The 17,108-nt window shown below is 43.0% G+C and overlaps 1 protein-coding gene across 5 annotated transcripts in view; it reads left to right on the top strand.

Annotated features, from left to right (window-relative positions):
• LOC135556226 (exocyst complex component 2-like) overlaps positions 1–17,108 on the top strand; it is a 94,074-nt gene that overhangs the window by 7,828 nt on the left and 69,138 nt on the right. For all 5 annotated transcript variants that reach the window (XM_064989242.1, XM_064989241.1, XM_064989244.1 and 2 more), the window contains one exon: positions 8,745–8,920. In XM_064989242.1, the coding sequence (XP_064845314.1) occupies positions 8,803–8,920 (118 nt within the window). In that variant the 5' untranslated portion in view covers positions 8,745–8,802. The remainder of the gene's footprint in view (positions 1–8,744; positions 8,921–17,108) is intronic.

Raw genomic sequence — 17,108 nt, 5'->3', positions numbered from 1 at the left:
TCATTATTACAGAAAAATAAACTTACAATATTATTATTTGCAAGTTAATGGTGAGCTAATTACAGAAAATAGCTTATGGTTGTGTGTGATGAAAGCAGGGCACTCTACCGCAGAATTTTAGAAATTGGATACTGTCTCGTAGGCCTGGTGTTATATCCTAATATGACTTTGGTGCAGGTCATGTTGTTCTTCACATTCCCGTCTCTGGTAAATACACACTATATCAAATCAAAGTTTGTCACATGCACAGGATACAGAAGGTGTAAATAGTACAGTGAAATGGTTACTTACATAGTGGAGTCTTTTGTTTAGACATGTAGCTAGCTAGCTAAACAATGAACCATAATCCCAACTCATAATGTTACTACCATGCATGAATCTGCTGGTAGCTAAAACTAACTAACTAGGTTCAATGTTAGCTAGCTAGCACAGGATACAGCAAGCTAGCTAGCAAGCATTAGGCTATAACTAGCAATGCAAATAGCTCTGAGATACGAATAATATTCCTACACAGATCATACACGTAACTTTAGCTAGCTAGCTAACAGTACGCTTTAACTTGCAATAAAAATGACTTTCTGACAAAATTTGAAATGTATAATATCTGAAAATGTAGCGAGCTAGAATCTCTTACCCGAATACATAGATGAACACCTCTTCCTCTCTGTCATGGATGCCATGGTTGACCTTAGTTTGAAGATGTAACCCAGATACAGCTGTTTTATGCAACAGCCTTTTGTGTGGTCTCGTTTCGATCCCCTCTGATTGCAAATATGCAAACGCCAGAATTTTCTCCTTAGCTGTCATACTCTGCTTCCACTGGACATTACACTGGTTTCAAAACTCCAGATAGTGGAGAGCATCTTTAAATAAAAATAAAAAACACATTTGAAATGATTGCCTACAGATACTGAGCAGCTTATGTTGTAGACAGAAGTGTGCTACATGACAGACCAATCCAAACTCATCTCTCAGCATGTCCTGCCCATCCATGATCTCAGCCAATCATGGATAGCGGTTCCTTCCTATTTCCGTGGCTATTCTAACTAGGCTCGTAATTTAAAATGTGTATTTACAGATGACATACAAGTTTGTTTATTAAGGCACCTGAAAGTTCACATGTTCCAGATGGCATTGCTGCCCCCAAAAAACATTCAAATGCCTCTCCTGTGAAGTAGTGACGCGCGACATGCGCCTAGTTTCCTGAAACGAGTCACAAATGTGCCAATGTATTAGCCTAGTTCAGTCTTCTGAACTTTAATTGATCACATTCCTTTTCCTTTAATGCACAAATCCGACAGAGTGTAGCCTAACTGATGCTCTCTGTTAAACTATTGGCAGCATTCTCTCTGTGCCCTGCCAGTCTGCAACTGAGAGTCAGTTCAAAACAGTCTGTATGAGTTCTGGTGTGAGTTTGGAGTGAGGAATGGTTTCTTAAATTGCTGGTCTGTCAGATCAGAGATCAGGGCCAGTCATACCAGGGCCATGATGTTTGGCCAGCTCTGTGTATTCAGACTGAGGGTGCTCTTTGATGGAATCTGGTGTTTGTTTAATGTTGGGGGCTGACTGGAGTGTTAGCGTGGGGTACTGGGAGAGGCTTAGTGGTAGCAGCACTGATGGGGTGGCAGTGTGGGGGGCAGACGGATATGTCTGAAAGGGTCCCTTTGTGCCCCTAGCCCAGACCATAACACATAACACACACACACACACTCAACCTAACCCCCTCTCACCTGTCAATCACTCCCACATGGGGAGCTGAGAAGAAGAGAACAAGCATAGAGCTCAGACCAGAGCAAAGGCGACCTCTACACTACCCAGTATCTGGCTCAGAATGATCAGGACAGTTATGTGTGTAACGTGAGCGAGTATCAGGATTTGTTTGTGAAGAGCCCAGTACTGTCTCCAGCAGGGATATCCCTCTGATAGCCAAGGGGATGCATCTCTGACCCTCCTCCACCCTCTCTAAATGCCCTCTACGCCACAGGTCCTTCTCACAGTGACTCATTCCTTCTGTAGCAGGAGGGGGACTCATGCTGGAAGTTGTAAGTCCGAAAGTTTAGGAACAGATGACCTACATAAACAACTTTAGGGCTACATTTGGGAGCAGTAAGTACAGTCACCCCCTTTTCGTGTGAATACCCCCCCCCTCCTCCCCCCTCTATCCAGTGCATTAGCCTAAACCGCAGGGGAAAATCAGCCAAACCCCTAAAACCCACACTGCACCCTGCAGGCTCTCAGAGGGGGGCTAATATGACAGACTGATTATCAGTCACACTGCCTTGTAAATTGTGGGAACATACGTTTTTGGTGTTCCTTTGGTTCTGGGAATGAAGCCATAAGTTTCCTGACCGGTAAAACTGAATGTTCTTTAAACGTTATGACAACGGAATTTAAAATTTGCCTGTTCTGGAAGCCTACATTTTTTTGGTTGCAGGGAGGTTCCGAGAACGTTTTACTGGGATTCCCTGAAAGTTTTCCAGGGGGGCGTTATTAACATTTTGAGAACGGAATCAAGCAATCATTAAGATCAAGTGTGGCAAATTAGTGGGTGCGGCCAACACACCTGAACACACTTAAAGATGGAAGATGGATAGAGTTTTGTTGACGCTGTGAATGGAATGTATGTTTTTTTAAATAACATTCTTAGAATGTCCTTTGAACGTTACTAATTATTTTCTTGTGGTTTTTGTGGAAAGTTTTCTTAATGTTCTAAAGACACGACTTTAAATAGATATTCCCACAGAAGAATGTTGTTTCTTAACGTTCTCAGAACAATTTGAGAACATTACTTTAAATAGAACCTTGAGGAAACCTGTAGGAAATGTTATGCTGAAATTCCAATAAAGAAATCTATGGTTCTCAGAACATTGTGCTATCTGTGTAGCTTCCATATGCCTCTTTCTGAAACAGAACAGTGTCCTGGCATTGTAAGTGTGGGGTATATATTGTTTAAAGTGTGCTGTAGTAAATGTCCTAGGGCCTAGGCTTATATGATTTTCATCTGTTATAGTATAAATATACAGTATACTTCCTATGAAGCAAGCCATTCCTCATATTCAGCCCATTCTACAGCTGTGTTTAAAATGGCACCCAACTCCCTATAGGCTAGTGCACAACTATAGGGCTCTGGTCAAAATATATTAGGAATAGGGTGCCATTTGGAACGCAAGGCTACAGTCTTGCCTAGCCAGAGAGCTCCTTTCTCCCTGAGCTTGTTAGCTCTGGTCCTGTTGCTCAGTCCTAGGTTATGGGGTGACAGAGTTGCCAAATAGAGGAGGGGCAGTCACTTTGTTTATAAGTCCCTCTCCAAGTAAAATAAACCTGCCATTTTAGCCCAATTAGAACGTAAGCAGGAAGGGAGGAAGCGAGGGAGAAAGGGAGGGAGAGAATGCTTAAGCACTAGTCATGTGGCCAATGAGTAGGCAGATGTTTGATAAACAACACAGGATTTAACAACAAGAATGATCAGAAGAAACTGGCCGAGAGTGCCATTTACAGTACCAGTCAAAAGTTTGGACACACCTACTCATTTAAGGGTTTTTCTTTATTTTTACCATTGTCTACATTGTAGAATAATAGTGAAGACATCAACACTTTGAAATAACACATATAGAATCATGTAGTAACCAAAAAAATGTTAAACAAATCAAAATATATTTTATATTCTTCAATGTAGCCACCCTTTGCCTTGATGACAGCTTTGCACACTCTTAGCATTCTCTCAACCAGCGTCATCTGGAATGCTTTTCCAACAGTCTTGAAGGAGTTCCCACATGCTGAGCACTTGTTGGCTGCTTTTCCATCACCCTGCCGTCCAACTCATCCCAAACCAACTCAAGTGGGTTTAGGTCGTGTGATTGTGGAGGCCAGGTGATCTGATGCAGCACTCAAATAGCCCTTACACAGCCTGGAGGTGTGTTGGGTCATTGTTCTGTTGGAAAAACAATTGATAGTCCCACTAAGCACAAACCAGATGGGATAGTGTATCACTGCAGAACACTGTGGTAGCCATGCTGGTTAAGTGTGCCTTGAATTCTAAATAAATTGCAGACTGTGTCACCAGGAAAGCACCTCACACCATCACACCTCCTCCATGCTTCACGGTGGGAACCACACATGCAGAGATCATCCGTTCACCTACTCTGCGTCTCACAAAGACTCGGCAGTTGAAACCAAAAATCTCAAATTTGGACTGACTAGACTGACTAGACTAGACTGACTAGACTAGACTGGCTAGACTAGACTGACTAGACATATTTCCACTGGTCTAATGTCCATTGCTCGTGTGTCTAGGTCCAAGCAAGACTCTTCTTCTTATCGGTGTCCTTTTAGTAGTAGTTTATTTGCAGCAATTTGACCATGGCCTGATTCTTGCGGTCGCTTCTGAGCAGTTGATGTTGAGATGTGTCTGTTACTTGATGTTGTTGAAGCATTTATTTGGGCTGCAATCCGATGTGCAGTTAACTCTAATGAACGTATCCTCTGCAGCAGAGGTAACTCTGGGTCTTCCTTTCCTGTGGCGGTCCTCATGAGAGCCAGTTTCATCATAGCTCTTGATGTTTTTTGCGACTGCACTTGAAGAAACTTTCAATTTTCTTGAAATGTTCCGCGTTGACTGACCTTCATGTCTTAAAGTAATGATGGACTGTCGTTTCTCTTTGCTTATTTGAGCTGTTCTTGCCAAAATATGGACTTGGTATCTTACTAAATAGGGCTATCTTCTGTATACCACCCCTACCTTGTCACAAAACAACTGATTGGCTCAAACGCGTTAAGAAGGAAAGAAATTCCACAAATTAACTTTTAACAAGGCACACCTGTTAATTTAAATGCATTCCAGATGACTATGTCTTGAAGCTGGTTGAGAGAATGCCAAGTGTGCAAAGCTGTTATAAAGGCTAACTGTGGCTACTTTGAAAAATCTCAAATATAAAATATATTTTGATTTGTTTAACACTTTTGGTTACTATGTTATTCCATATGTGTTATTTCATAGTTTTGATGTCTTCACTATTATTTTGCCATGTAGAAAATAGTAAAAAATAAAGAAACTGTTGCATGAGTAGGTGTGTCCAAACTTTTGACTGGTACTGTATATGACTTTAAGTGAACTGTTATAACTGTGCTGTGTACTTGGGAAGCCTACCTTGGCTTCTCGGTGATTCTCATTGTAGGCTGCTGCCACAAGTCAAAATAGGGTCCTGTAATGCCCCCTAGAGCATTTTTGTCAAATAAATAAACAGTCATGTAAATTCACTATATATACAAAAGTATGTCACCCCTTCAAATTAGTGGATTCAGCTATTTCAGCCACACTCTTTGCTGACAGGTGTATAAAATCGAGCACACAGCCATGCAATTTCAATAGACAAGCATTGGCAGTAGAAAGGCCTTACTGAAGAGCTCAGTGACTTTCAATTTGGCGTCATCATAGGATGTCACCTTTCCAGCAAGGCAGTTTGTTACATTTCTTCCCTGCTAGAGCTGCACTGGTCAACTGTAAGTGCTGCTATTGTGAAGTGGAAACGTCTAGGAGCAACAATGTCTCAGCCGCGAAATGGTATGCCATACAAGCTCACAGAACGGGACTGCCCAGTACTCAAGCCCGTAGCATGTAGAAGTCGTCTATTCTCGTTTGCAACACTCACTACCGAGTTCCGAACTGCCTCTGGAAGCAACGTCAGCACAATAACTGTTTGTCTGTAGCTTCAGGAAATGGGTTTCCATGGCCGAGCTGCCGCACACAAGCCTAAGATCACCATGTGCAATGCCAAGCGTCTGCTGGAGTTGTTTACATCTCGCCGCCATTGGAAATTGAAGCAGTGGAAACACGTTCTCTGGAGTGATGAATCGCGCTTCACCATCTGGCAGTCCGACGGACAAATCTGGATTTGGCAGATGCCAGGAGAACACTTCCTGCACCCAATACAAAGTGCCGTATGTAAAGTTTGGTGGAGGAGGAATAATGGTCTGGGGACGTTTTTCATGGTTCGGACTTAGACCCCTTACTTCCAGTGACGGGTGTGTGTGTGTATTACAGAGCGGAGGGGTTTGGGCTGTGTTCCCATGTCCATGCATGGCCCCCAGAGTAAAGTAAACACAGCAGCTCTTTTCTCATCCCAGCCGTCAACAGGCTCTCCCCAGGCCCGAGCCAGAGACCACACACCCAGACCACACACATATATATATATACACACACACACACACACACACACACACACACACACACACACACACACACACACACACACACACACACACACACACACACACACTACCCAGACCGCTCCGCAGCACAGATCCCTCCACATGCTCTCTCGCATACACACAGACCACACATCGCCAGCTCGGCCCCTCGCACGCAACCGAGCAGAGCTGTCATTCTGCCCAGCCTCGTGTGTGTGTGTGTCTTCACACGTATTCCCAAGACAGGGATAGAATCACTCCTGTTGAGGTAACACAACAGTCGTAGACATTTTATGCAGAAGAAGACACACATTCCCCCTCCACTCTGACTCCCACCCTAAACATATGGGCTAGATGAATGACAGATGAGGGGCTTGTTTAAGGCTTGTTAACCTCTTATCTTCTCCATGTCAGATGCCCCTGCTCCTAGATTTCCTCTGACAAGCACAAGACAGCGGGGGTTATGCTACTTAAGTTACATCCCCTTTGAGTCAAGGGTGTGTGCCTAGTCCCCTCCTGTACTCAGTGTTCACCCATGACTGCGTGGCCGCGCATGACTCCCAACACCCTCATCAAGTTTGCTGACGACACGACGGTGGTAGGTCTGATCACGGATTACGATGAGGCAGCCTATAGCAAGGTCAGAGACCTGGCAGTGTGGACCAGGGCAACAGCATCTCCTTCAATGTCAGCAAGACAAAGGAGATGATTGTGGACTACATTGATGGGGCCGTAGTTGAGTGGGTTGACAGAACTTGAATAATATTTTTTTTTTACAATCCAGGTGTGCAAAGCTCTTAGACTTAACCAGAAAGACTCGCAGCTGCCAAAGGTGATTCTAGCGTGTATTGACTCGGGGGTGTGAGTACTTATGTACTGTCCAATAAACTGATATTTCTGTACTTCCTTTTCAATAAATTTGCTAAAATTTCTAAAAATGTGTTTGCACTTAGTCGTTATGGCAGGGTTTCCAAACTCGGTGCACATTTTTTTTTTTTTTTAAAGTGTTTTTTAATGCCCTATCACTACACCAATGATTCAAATAATCAACTAATTATCAGGGTTTGATCATTTGCATTAGCTGTGTAGTGTTAGGGCAAAAACGTAAATGTGCACCTCTTGGGGCCCCGAAGACTGAGTTTGGGAAACAATGCATTATGGGGTAACGTGTGTACATGGGTGAGAGAAAAAAAATTCAGGCTTTAAAACAGCAACATGTGGAATAAGTCACGGAAGGACACTGCTTTTCAAAGGGGTTTTAGAGTATTGCTCTGTCTTCGCTCCCTCCCTAACCTCAACCTCGTCAGTCAATAATCAATTAAATGCTCCGAAGGATTGGCTACTTAGATTTATGCTATTTTTTTTGTACCCAAAAGGTTTTAACATGGGGACACAGATATGTGATCCACTACATTAACTTTCTGAAGGCACTTCAATTCCCTCGTACCCCTGCACATCGACTTGGTACTGGTACTTCCTGTATACAGCCATGTTATTACTCATTATTGTTATTCGTATTCACTGTGTATTTATTCTTTGTTACTATTTATATAAAAGTTTTCCGTATTTGTTTTTCATCTTCAACTCTGCATTGTTGGAAAAGTACACGTAAGCATTTCACTATTTGTCTACACCTGTTTTTTTACGAAGCATGTGACAAATATTCCTATTCTTTATTTGAGTTAACAGACCCCCATCTCTTTACGCAACAAGCTCTTAACTTTACTAAAGTGTATAGAAAGATTTGTTCAACAAGTCTACACGTATGCTCTGAGATGATGTTGCCACAAATCTGCTGCGTCACCCCTGGTTGCTTGTCGGCTCTGTTCCGTGTGAATTCCTGCCTTGTTTGTGGGGAACGTGTTTTGGATTTAGTGTTTGCAAAGCAGTTCGGTTTTCAACCGGACATGGCAGCAATTTATTGCCACACGTGTTAGCAAAAATGTGAAAACCCCTCATACTGGCTTTTTTAGATATTCTCACATCCATTCATAACACATCTATCCTGTTTTCCTCCTTTTTGATAGGCTTAGGCTAATAGTTGCACATTTCTTCCAGAATTTTATCTGGCCTGTGTCATTTCTCTTCCACATTGGCATATCATCTACACAGGTGATTGGTTTTTTACTGTCTATGTTCTCCCCCATTATTACATACACATTACACGTACCTCTAGGTATTAGGCTAGGCCTAGCTATACAGTCTCATACACACATTGAGTAGGTTATGTGGAATCGATGAGGGCGAACACGTTTATTTATTCTTCTCTCCGAGGTTCACATTCTTCCTTTCCTCCCCCTTTTTTCTCCCTCAATCTGGTCTCCGACTTGGAGCTCCTACCAGCACCTTCATGTCCTCCTGTGTGTGTAGAAGTTGTAGCCTTCCTACTTAAACTCTTAGAAACCTTTTTTTAGATGAATTAAATGTCTTATAATAATAAAGACATGAAAAAGTAATAATGCATTGTAACTGTACATTACAACTGTCTCTCTCTCCTCATCTCCGTGTTAATAGCCATTATTGTCCTCTCCTCCCGCTGCCCCTTGGCATGTTCACAGGTTGCTGACTGATTCTTCCTGTGTTCCTGCACACGCGTGACGATCAGAGTGACCGACCATGTCTCGTGTCCGCCAGCCCCCACTGGTCACGGGCATCTCGCCCAACGAGGGCACCTCATGGACCAAGGTCACCATCCGAGGAGAGAACCTGGGCATGGGTCCCGCTGACCTCGTTGGTACGACACACACATGTATACATGAAAGCACAAACTTGCACAGACACTTAGTGTGTCTATCAAGCTGTATATGTTTCCTCCTTTTTCCAACTATCTTTTGATGTGCCACAATCATCAAATCCGCTATATGCTCAGGGGCTAGGTGCGGATAGGAGAACATCTTTGAAGGTCAATTCATTTCATTGAAGAATGGAGGGGGTGGGGTGAGAAGTGAGGACCAGGTGGAACTATAGTTAGTACCTATATTCTATAGGGTGGGTGTGTCCACTGCACTTCACCTCTGGCCTTAATATTGCTCCAGTAGATCGGAGGAGTGAGGTGAAAATGTTTTGGCTCTCGTAGCAAAAACAAAAAGTAACATCCCATCTTTGGGTACATTTTGGTTTCAAATTTAACGACGATGGAGAACCAGATGACTTGGACTAACATGTTTGCAGACACCAATAAATGTCTCAAAATACAACACCGCCCCTTTAAGACAAAAATAAAAACCCTCTTTACCTGACTCGCTTTTCAAAGCAATTTCAAGGAAATGTACATGTTTTGTGCTCTTGTAGGAAGCAATCAATCCCCTATTGCTGACTACAAATTATCTATAACTGGGCTAATAACTCACTAAATAGCAAAGAACATGAACAAAATGTGCCCACGTGGCTACATGCAGCTCTTGCTTTGATCTCAAAACAAGCGCATCTACTCACGACCACAGCTGTAAACACAGTCCAGTTCAAAGTAAATGGCACATATCCATATATGGCAATAGTCTATTTGAATATAAGCCTACTGCAGCTCTGATTGGTTATGCCACACCAGTCTGTGTTGAGTCTTGTGCAATAGAATCCTACTCCGATGCGTTCTGCCTACAACAAAATCTCTTGCATAGTTTGTTTTTGTTTCTGTATGTTGCATTGAAAGTGGCTAATATTGTGTTGATTCAATCACAATTGCCACAATAAAGGGTAACATTGTTAGTGTTAACGAACAGGTACGCAAGCATGGCAATCGCGGGCTACTGCGCGCAGCTTAGAGGGAACATTGGTCAAATTTTAAATATGAGTCTTTACATGTGCCTGCCAGTGAAACCCGCTGATAAGAAACAACCTACATGCCAGAATCCCACACAGCCAACAACCTGGCCAAAGCCCTACGTTCGGGATGGCTAGACTGGGCCCTTGATGAAAATAAACTGTTGTATCACCACAGACAACGAGACAACATTGTGGCTGCAGTGAAGCAACTAAACTGGCTCTGGCTAAATTGCTTTGGCCACAATCTCCATCTCATCATCACCAAAGGCGTGAACAGCAAAAGCGCACACACAGGCAGGGCTCTAGGCCTATGTGGAACCCTGGTGGGCACTTTTTTTTCAGATCTGGCTAAAAAAAGAGGGCCCTACTGAAGGCTGAGACGGAGCTGAACCTCCCAAATCACAGCCTCATTCTGGTGAGAAGTTAGCCTATTCGATGTTTGAAGAATAAGATATGCCAGGGATGGGAAACTGGCAGGTCCCACTTTTGAAGGCCCTAGGAAAACGCACACAAAAAAAAAAAAATATATATATATATATATATATATATATACATACACACACATACATTTGTTGTCTGAAGTTCACATACACCTTAGCCAATTACATTTAAACTCAGTTTTTCACAATTCCTAAAATAAAAATTCCCTGTCTTAGGTCAGTTAGGATCACCACTTTATTTTAAGAATTTGAAATGTCAGAATAATAGCAGAGAGCTCTTATTTCTTTTATCACATTCCCAGTGGGTCAGAAGTTTACATACACTCATTTGGTAGCATTGCCTTTAAATTGTTTAACTTGGGTCAAACGTTTCAGGTAGCCTTCCATAAGCTTCCCACAATAAGTTGGGTGAATTTTGGCCAATTCCTCCTGCCAGATCTGGTGTAACTGAGTCCGGTTTGTAGGCCTCCATGCTCGCACACACTTTCATTTCTGCCCACATTTTCTATAGAATTGAGGTCAGGGCTTTGTGATGGCCACTCCAATACCTTGACTTTGTTGTCCTTAAGCCATTTTGTCACAACTTTTTTTATGGCGGTTTTTGAGCAGTGGCTTCTTCCTTGCTGAACGGCCTTTCAGGTTATTTCGATATAGGACTTCTTTTACTGTGGATATAGATACTTTTGTACCTGTTTCCTTCAGCATCTTCACAAGGTCCTTTGCTGTTGTTCTGGGATTGATTTGCACTTTTTGCACCACAGTACGTTAACGTCTAGGAGACAGAACGCGCGTTATCAACGCGGAGGTCTACTAATGTTTTTCTGAGGTCTTGGCTGATTTCTTTTGATTTTCCCATGATGTCAAGCAAAGACGCACCGAGTTTTAAGGTAGGCCTTGAAATATATCCACAGGTTTTTTATTTTTTATTTTACCTTTATTTAACTAGGCAAGTCAGTTAAGAACAAATTCTTATTTTCAATGACGGCCTAGGAACAGTGGGTTAACTGCCTGTTCAGGGGCAGAATGACAGATTTGTACCTTGTCAGCTTGGGGGTTTGAACTTGCAACCTTCCAGTTACTAGTCCAACGCTCTAACCACTAGGCGACCCTGCCGCCCCAAGTACACCTCCAATAGGCTAATTGACATCATTTGAGTCAATCAGAAGCTTCCATGACATTTTCTGGAATTTTCCAAGCTGCTTAAAGGCACATTTCAAGTTAGCATATGTAAACTTCTGACCCACTGGAATTGTGATAAGTGAAATAATCTGTCTGTAAACAATTGTTGGAAAAAGGACTTGTGTCATGCACGAAGTAGATGTCCTAACCGACTTTCCAAAACTATAGTTTGTTAGCAAGAAATGTGTGGACTGGTTAAAAAACGAGTTTTAATGACTCCAACCTAAGTATATGTAAACTTCCGACTTAAATTTTGTGTGTGTATATATATCTATATATTATTCTTTTCACCTTTATTTAGCCAGGTAGGCCAGTTGAGAACAAGTTCTCATTTACAACTGCGACCTGGCCAAGATAAAGCAAAGCAGTGCGACACAAACAACATCACAGAGTTACACATTGAATAAACAAACGTACAGTCAATATCACAAAATAAAAAATGTCTATGTACAGTGTGTGCAAATGGCGTGAGGAGGTAAGGCAATAAATAGGCCATAGTAGCGAAGTAATTACAATTTAGCAAATTAACACGAGTGATAGATGTGCAGATGATGATGTGCAAGTGGACATACTGGTGTGCAAAAGAGCAAAAAAGTAAATGAAAACAATATGGAAATGAGGTAGGAAGATTGGATGGGCTATTTTCAGATGGGCTGTGTACAGCTGCAGCGATCGATTAGTTGCTCAAATAGCTGATGTTTTAAGTTCGTGATGGAGATACAAGTCGATTTTTGCAATTCGTTCCAGTCATTGGCAGCAGAAAACTGGAAGGAAAGATGGCTAAAGGAGGTGTTGGCTTTGGGGATGACCAGTGAGATAAACCTGGGTGACTTTTATATTTATATATATATATATATATATACTGTATATTTTGAGTGTATTTATTTATTTATATATATATATATATATATATACTGTATTTTTCAGTGACTTATCTATTTCAGTGATTTATAAATATTTCAGTGATTTATATATATTTGAGTGACTTAATTGTTTATTATTTTTTAAATGTTTTACTCAGTCTGGGTCTGAACTTACTGTTCCAAGTTAGAATATTAGAATACACAAGTCATGAATACACATGGTCATGAATGAGCAATTTTTCTCTTACGTCAGTCACTGATGGAAATTTTTATATATAATTTTTAATTGAACCTTTATTTAACTAGGCAAGTCAGTTAAGAATTTTATTTTATTTACAATGACGGCCTACACCGGCCAAACCCGGACAACCTGGGACAATTGTGCGCCGCCCTAGGGGACTCCCAATCACGATCGGTTGTGATACAGGCTGTGATACAGCCGTCCAATGGCAAAATGAGTAGAATTGCATGAAATGAGTTATAAAATTGCAAAATCTTCTCTCCACCCCATGGCAAAATTTGTAGAATTGCAGCAAACCTGCTTTAAACTGCTTTAAACTACATACTTTTTAAATGTCTCTGCGCTGTTAAGAAGGGGGCTGCTAAAATGTTTTGTCCACAATGTGATGGGGGTTGCCATGTGAGTCCCCAGACGCACGAGCATCTGTGGCCCCTCGTGAATTCAGATTTTGTGTCCCCCACCCTAGCAAATTTGCCAATCCCAGAGCTAGCAAATCAAATCAAATCAAAATTTATTTGTCACATACACATGGTTAGCAGATGTTAATGCGAGTGTAGCGAAATGCTTGTGCTTCTAGTTCCGACAATGCAGTAATAACCAACAAGTAATCTAACTAACAATTCCTAAACTACTGTCTTATACACAGTGTAAGGGGATAAAGAATATGTACATAAGGATATATGAATGAGTGATGGTACAGAGCAGCATAGGCAAGATACAGTAGATGGTATCGAGTACAGTATATACATATGAGATGAGTATGTAAACAAAGTGGCATAGTTAAAGTGGCTAGTGATACATGTATTACATAAGGATGCAGTCGATGATATAGAGTACAGTATAAACGTATGCATATGAGATGAATAATGTAGGGTAAGTAACATTATATAAGGTAGCATTGTTTAAAGTGTCTAGTGATATATTTACATCATTTCCCATCAATTCCCAATATTAAAGTGCTTGGAGTTGAGTCAGTGTCAGTGTGTTGGCAGCAGCCACTCAATGTTAGTGGTGGCTGTTTAACAGTCTGATGGCCTTGAGATGAAAGCTGTTTTTCAGTCTCTCGGTCCCAGCTTTGATGCACCTGTACTGACCTCGCCTTCTGGATGATAGCGGGGTGAACAGGCAGTGGCTCGGGTGGTTGATGTCCTTGATGATCTTTATGGCCTTCCTGTAACATCGGGTGGTGTAGGTGTCCTGGAGGGCAGGTAGTTTGCCCCCGGTGATGTGTTGTGCAGACCTCACTACCCTCTGGAGAGCCTTACGGTTGAGGGCGGAGCAGTTGCCGTACCAGGCGGTGATACAGCCCGCCAGGATGCTCTCGATTGTGCATCTGTAGAAGTTTGTGAGTGCTTTTGGTGACAAGCCGAATTTCTTCAGCCTCCTGAGGTTGAAGAGGCGCTGCTGCGCCTTCTTCACGATGCTGTCTGTGTGAGTGGACCAATTCAGTTTGTCTGTGATGTGTATGCCGAGGAACTTAAAACTTGCTGCTCTCTCCACTACTGTTCCATCGATGTGGATAGGGGGTGTTCCCTCTGCTGTTTCCTGAAGTCCACAATCATCTCCTTAGTTTTGTTGACGTTGAGTGTGAGGTTATTTTCCTGACACCACACTCCGAGGGCCCTCACCTCCTCCCTGTAGGCCGTCTCGTCGTTGTTGGTAATCAAGCCTACCACTGTTGTGTCGTCCGCAAACTTGATGATTGAGTTGGAGGCGTGCGTGGCCACGCAGTCGTGGGTGAACAGGGAGTACAGGAGAGGGCTCAGAACGCACCCTTGTGGGGCCCCAGTGTTGAGGATCAGCGGGGAGGAGATGTTGTTACCTACCCTCACCACCTGGGGGCGGCCCGTCAGGAAGTCCAGTACCCAGTTGCACAGGTGCGGGATCGAGACCCAGGGTCTCGAGCTTGATGACGAGCTTGGAGGGTACTATGGTGTTGAATGCCGAGCTGTAGTCGATGAACAGCATTCTCACATAGGTATTCCTCTTGTCCAGATGGGTTAGGGCAGTGTGCAGTGTGGTTGAGATTGCATCGTCTGTGGACCTATTTGGGCGGTAAGCAAATTGGAGTGGGTCTAGGGTGTCAGGTAGGGTGGAGGTGATATGGTCCTTGACTAGTCTCTCAAAGCACTTCATGATGACGGAAGTGAGTGCTACGGGGCGGTAGTCGTTTAGCTCAGTTACCTTAGCTTTCTTGGGAACAGGAACAATGGTGGCCCTCTTGAAGCATGTGTGGGAACAGCAGACTGGTATAGGGATTGATTGAATATGTCCGTAAACACACCAGCCAGCTGGTCTGCGCATGCTCTGAGGGCGCGGCTGGGGATGCCGTCTGGGCCTGCAGCCTTGCGAGGGTTAACACGTTTAAATGTTTTACTCACCTCGGCTGCAATGAAGGAGAGACCGCATGTTTCCGTTGCAGGCCGTGTCAGTGGCACTGTATTGTCCTCAAAGCGGGCAAAAAAGTTATTTAGTCTGCCTGGGAGCAAGACATCCTGGTCCGTGACTGGGCTGGATTTCTTCCTGTAGTCCGTGATTGACTGTAGACCCTGCCACATGCCTCTTGTGTCTGAGCCGTTGAATTGAGATTCTACTTTGTCTCTGTACTGACGCTTAGCTTGTTTGATAGCCTTACGGAGGGAATAGCTGCTATGCTACATTAAATTATTGTTCACGTAGAATTATGTTATTCAGGTGCATTGAATACCTTTTTCTTCATTGTGAAATTACTATTGGCTTATAGTAATGCAACATTGAATCATTCAATGTTGAGGGGGGGGGGTTGTCATTTATAGCAAACGGCGACAGCTTGTACATTGCAGACTATGCATATTGACGTTTGTTTGTGTTATCCTGCCAACCAAATGTTTTCTTCCAAGGCATTGTTTAACCAAAAATGGTAGAGCGGGTTTTGGAGTAAGCACCAGCCATTGAACGAGTCCTGGTCTCGGATCGTAAACATAATCACCTCATCCTAAAATGGCAGCACTGAAACCTGTGGCTGACTTCACTGATGTCCTCTCGGTTGAGAGTTACGTCCCGTCTCATCAGTGGAGCCTGTGTTCCAGTTACTGGGGGAAGATCTGCTCATGCCGGCCTCTCCATCGACACCGGCCTGACACAAAGCCACAATAGGGAGATGTCCAGAAGATGTTCTCGAGGACAAGTACAGCCTACCGGAAATAAAATGGCTTTTATCCTTGTCTTCCCTCCTCGACCCAAGATACAAAGGGGATGATTTGAACGAGATGAGAGATGCACTCTTCAAAGAGATTGTGGAAGCAGGGGGCGCCGGAGCCGGGGTGTCGGTGCAATTGCTGCTATTGCAACTGAGTGAGATGATGACTCGAATGATGGTGCGAGTGCGCCACCGTCTGCCAAGAAAAGGAATTTAGGGGATCTCCTCCAGAAGCGAAGGGTTCAAAACACTGCCCCTGTTCCCCTCCGAGTCCGTGCAGACACCGAACCTACTAACTACCTGCAGGAACAGCCTGACCCAACAAATAATCCCCTGACCTGGTGGTGAGACAACCAGATTGGCTATCCATTGATGTCGAAGCTGGCACGCAAATGCATGTGTATTTGAGCAAAGGAACACCTCATCAGAGCGAATGTTCAGCACTGTGGGGATACATTTGTTAACCCTGTCCGCTTGTGCTGCAAGCCGGACAAAGTCAATATGCATAGTTTGCATTTTACAAGCTGTCGTCGTTTGCTATAAAATAGCAAAACATTTTATTCTATATTCATTTATTTATTTTTGTTTTATTATTGCCCTATAGATATACTGTTAATATTTGCTCTTACCTATTTATGTTGCTGTTGTTAGTGGTAATTTATCGTATAAGCGCTAGCCTATGGCACTTTAGTAGACAAAGTTTGTGTAGACTTTCTATAATACAATGCAGGTTTTTATTGATTTATGTTAAATAAATGTCTGTTAAAAAAGAAGGTTGGGTGTCTGTGTGTCTGACAATTAATGAATTATTCAACAGCAAGAGCAAGACAGTTAGGCCCATATCCGCTAGTGTGGTGCTGATAACTGTGCACATATGACACGCCAACCATGACACCTGAAATTCCATGACCATCACAGCACTAACACACACACACACACACACACACACACACACACACACACACACTGTTATTTAGATTTGACTTCCAACAGTCCAATCACTTCCTAGAATGTTTTGTCTCCCACTTTCCTGTAATGGTCATCTCAAAATGAGCCAGTGTGTGAATTCATTGGTGCGGTTGTTTTTGATGCATTCAATTATTCTGTTTGTGATGTGAATGTTTTCACTGGCACTGATGATATGTGTGTGTGTGTGTGTGTGAGAGAGAGAGTGTTAGACTGTGTACAGTAGAGTTCATGCCGTTATGACCCGTCCGCAGTTGGACTCCGTAACTAATTTACCCAGAGCCAGGCTAGAG

The sequence above is a fragment of the Oncorhynchus masou genome, chromosome 15, assembly GCF_036934945.1.
Source record: "Oncorhynchus masou masou isolate Uvic2021 chromosome 15, UVic_Omas_1.1, whole genome shotgun sequence".
In the NCBI taxonomy this organism is placed as follows: Eukaryota; Metazoa; Chordata; class Actinopteri; order Salmoniformes; family Salmonidae; genus Oncorhynchus; species Oncorhynchus masou.
The sequence above is the reverse complement of the archived record's forward strand: the minus strand, read 5'-3'. Positions and strand labels throughout refer to the sequence as shown.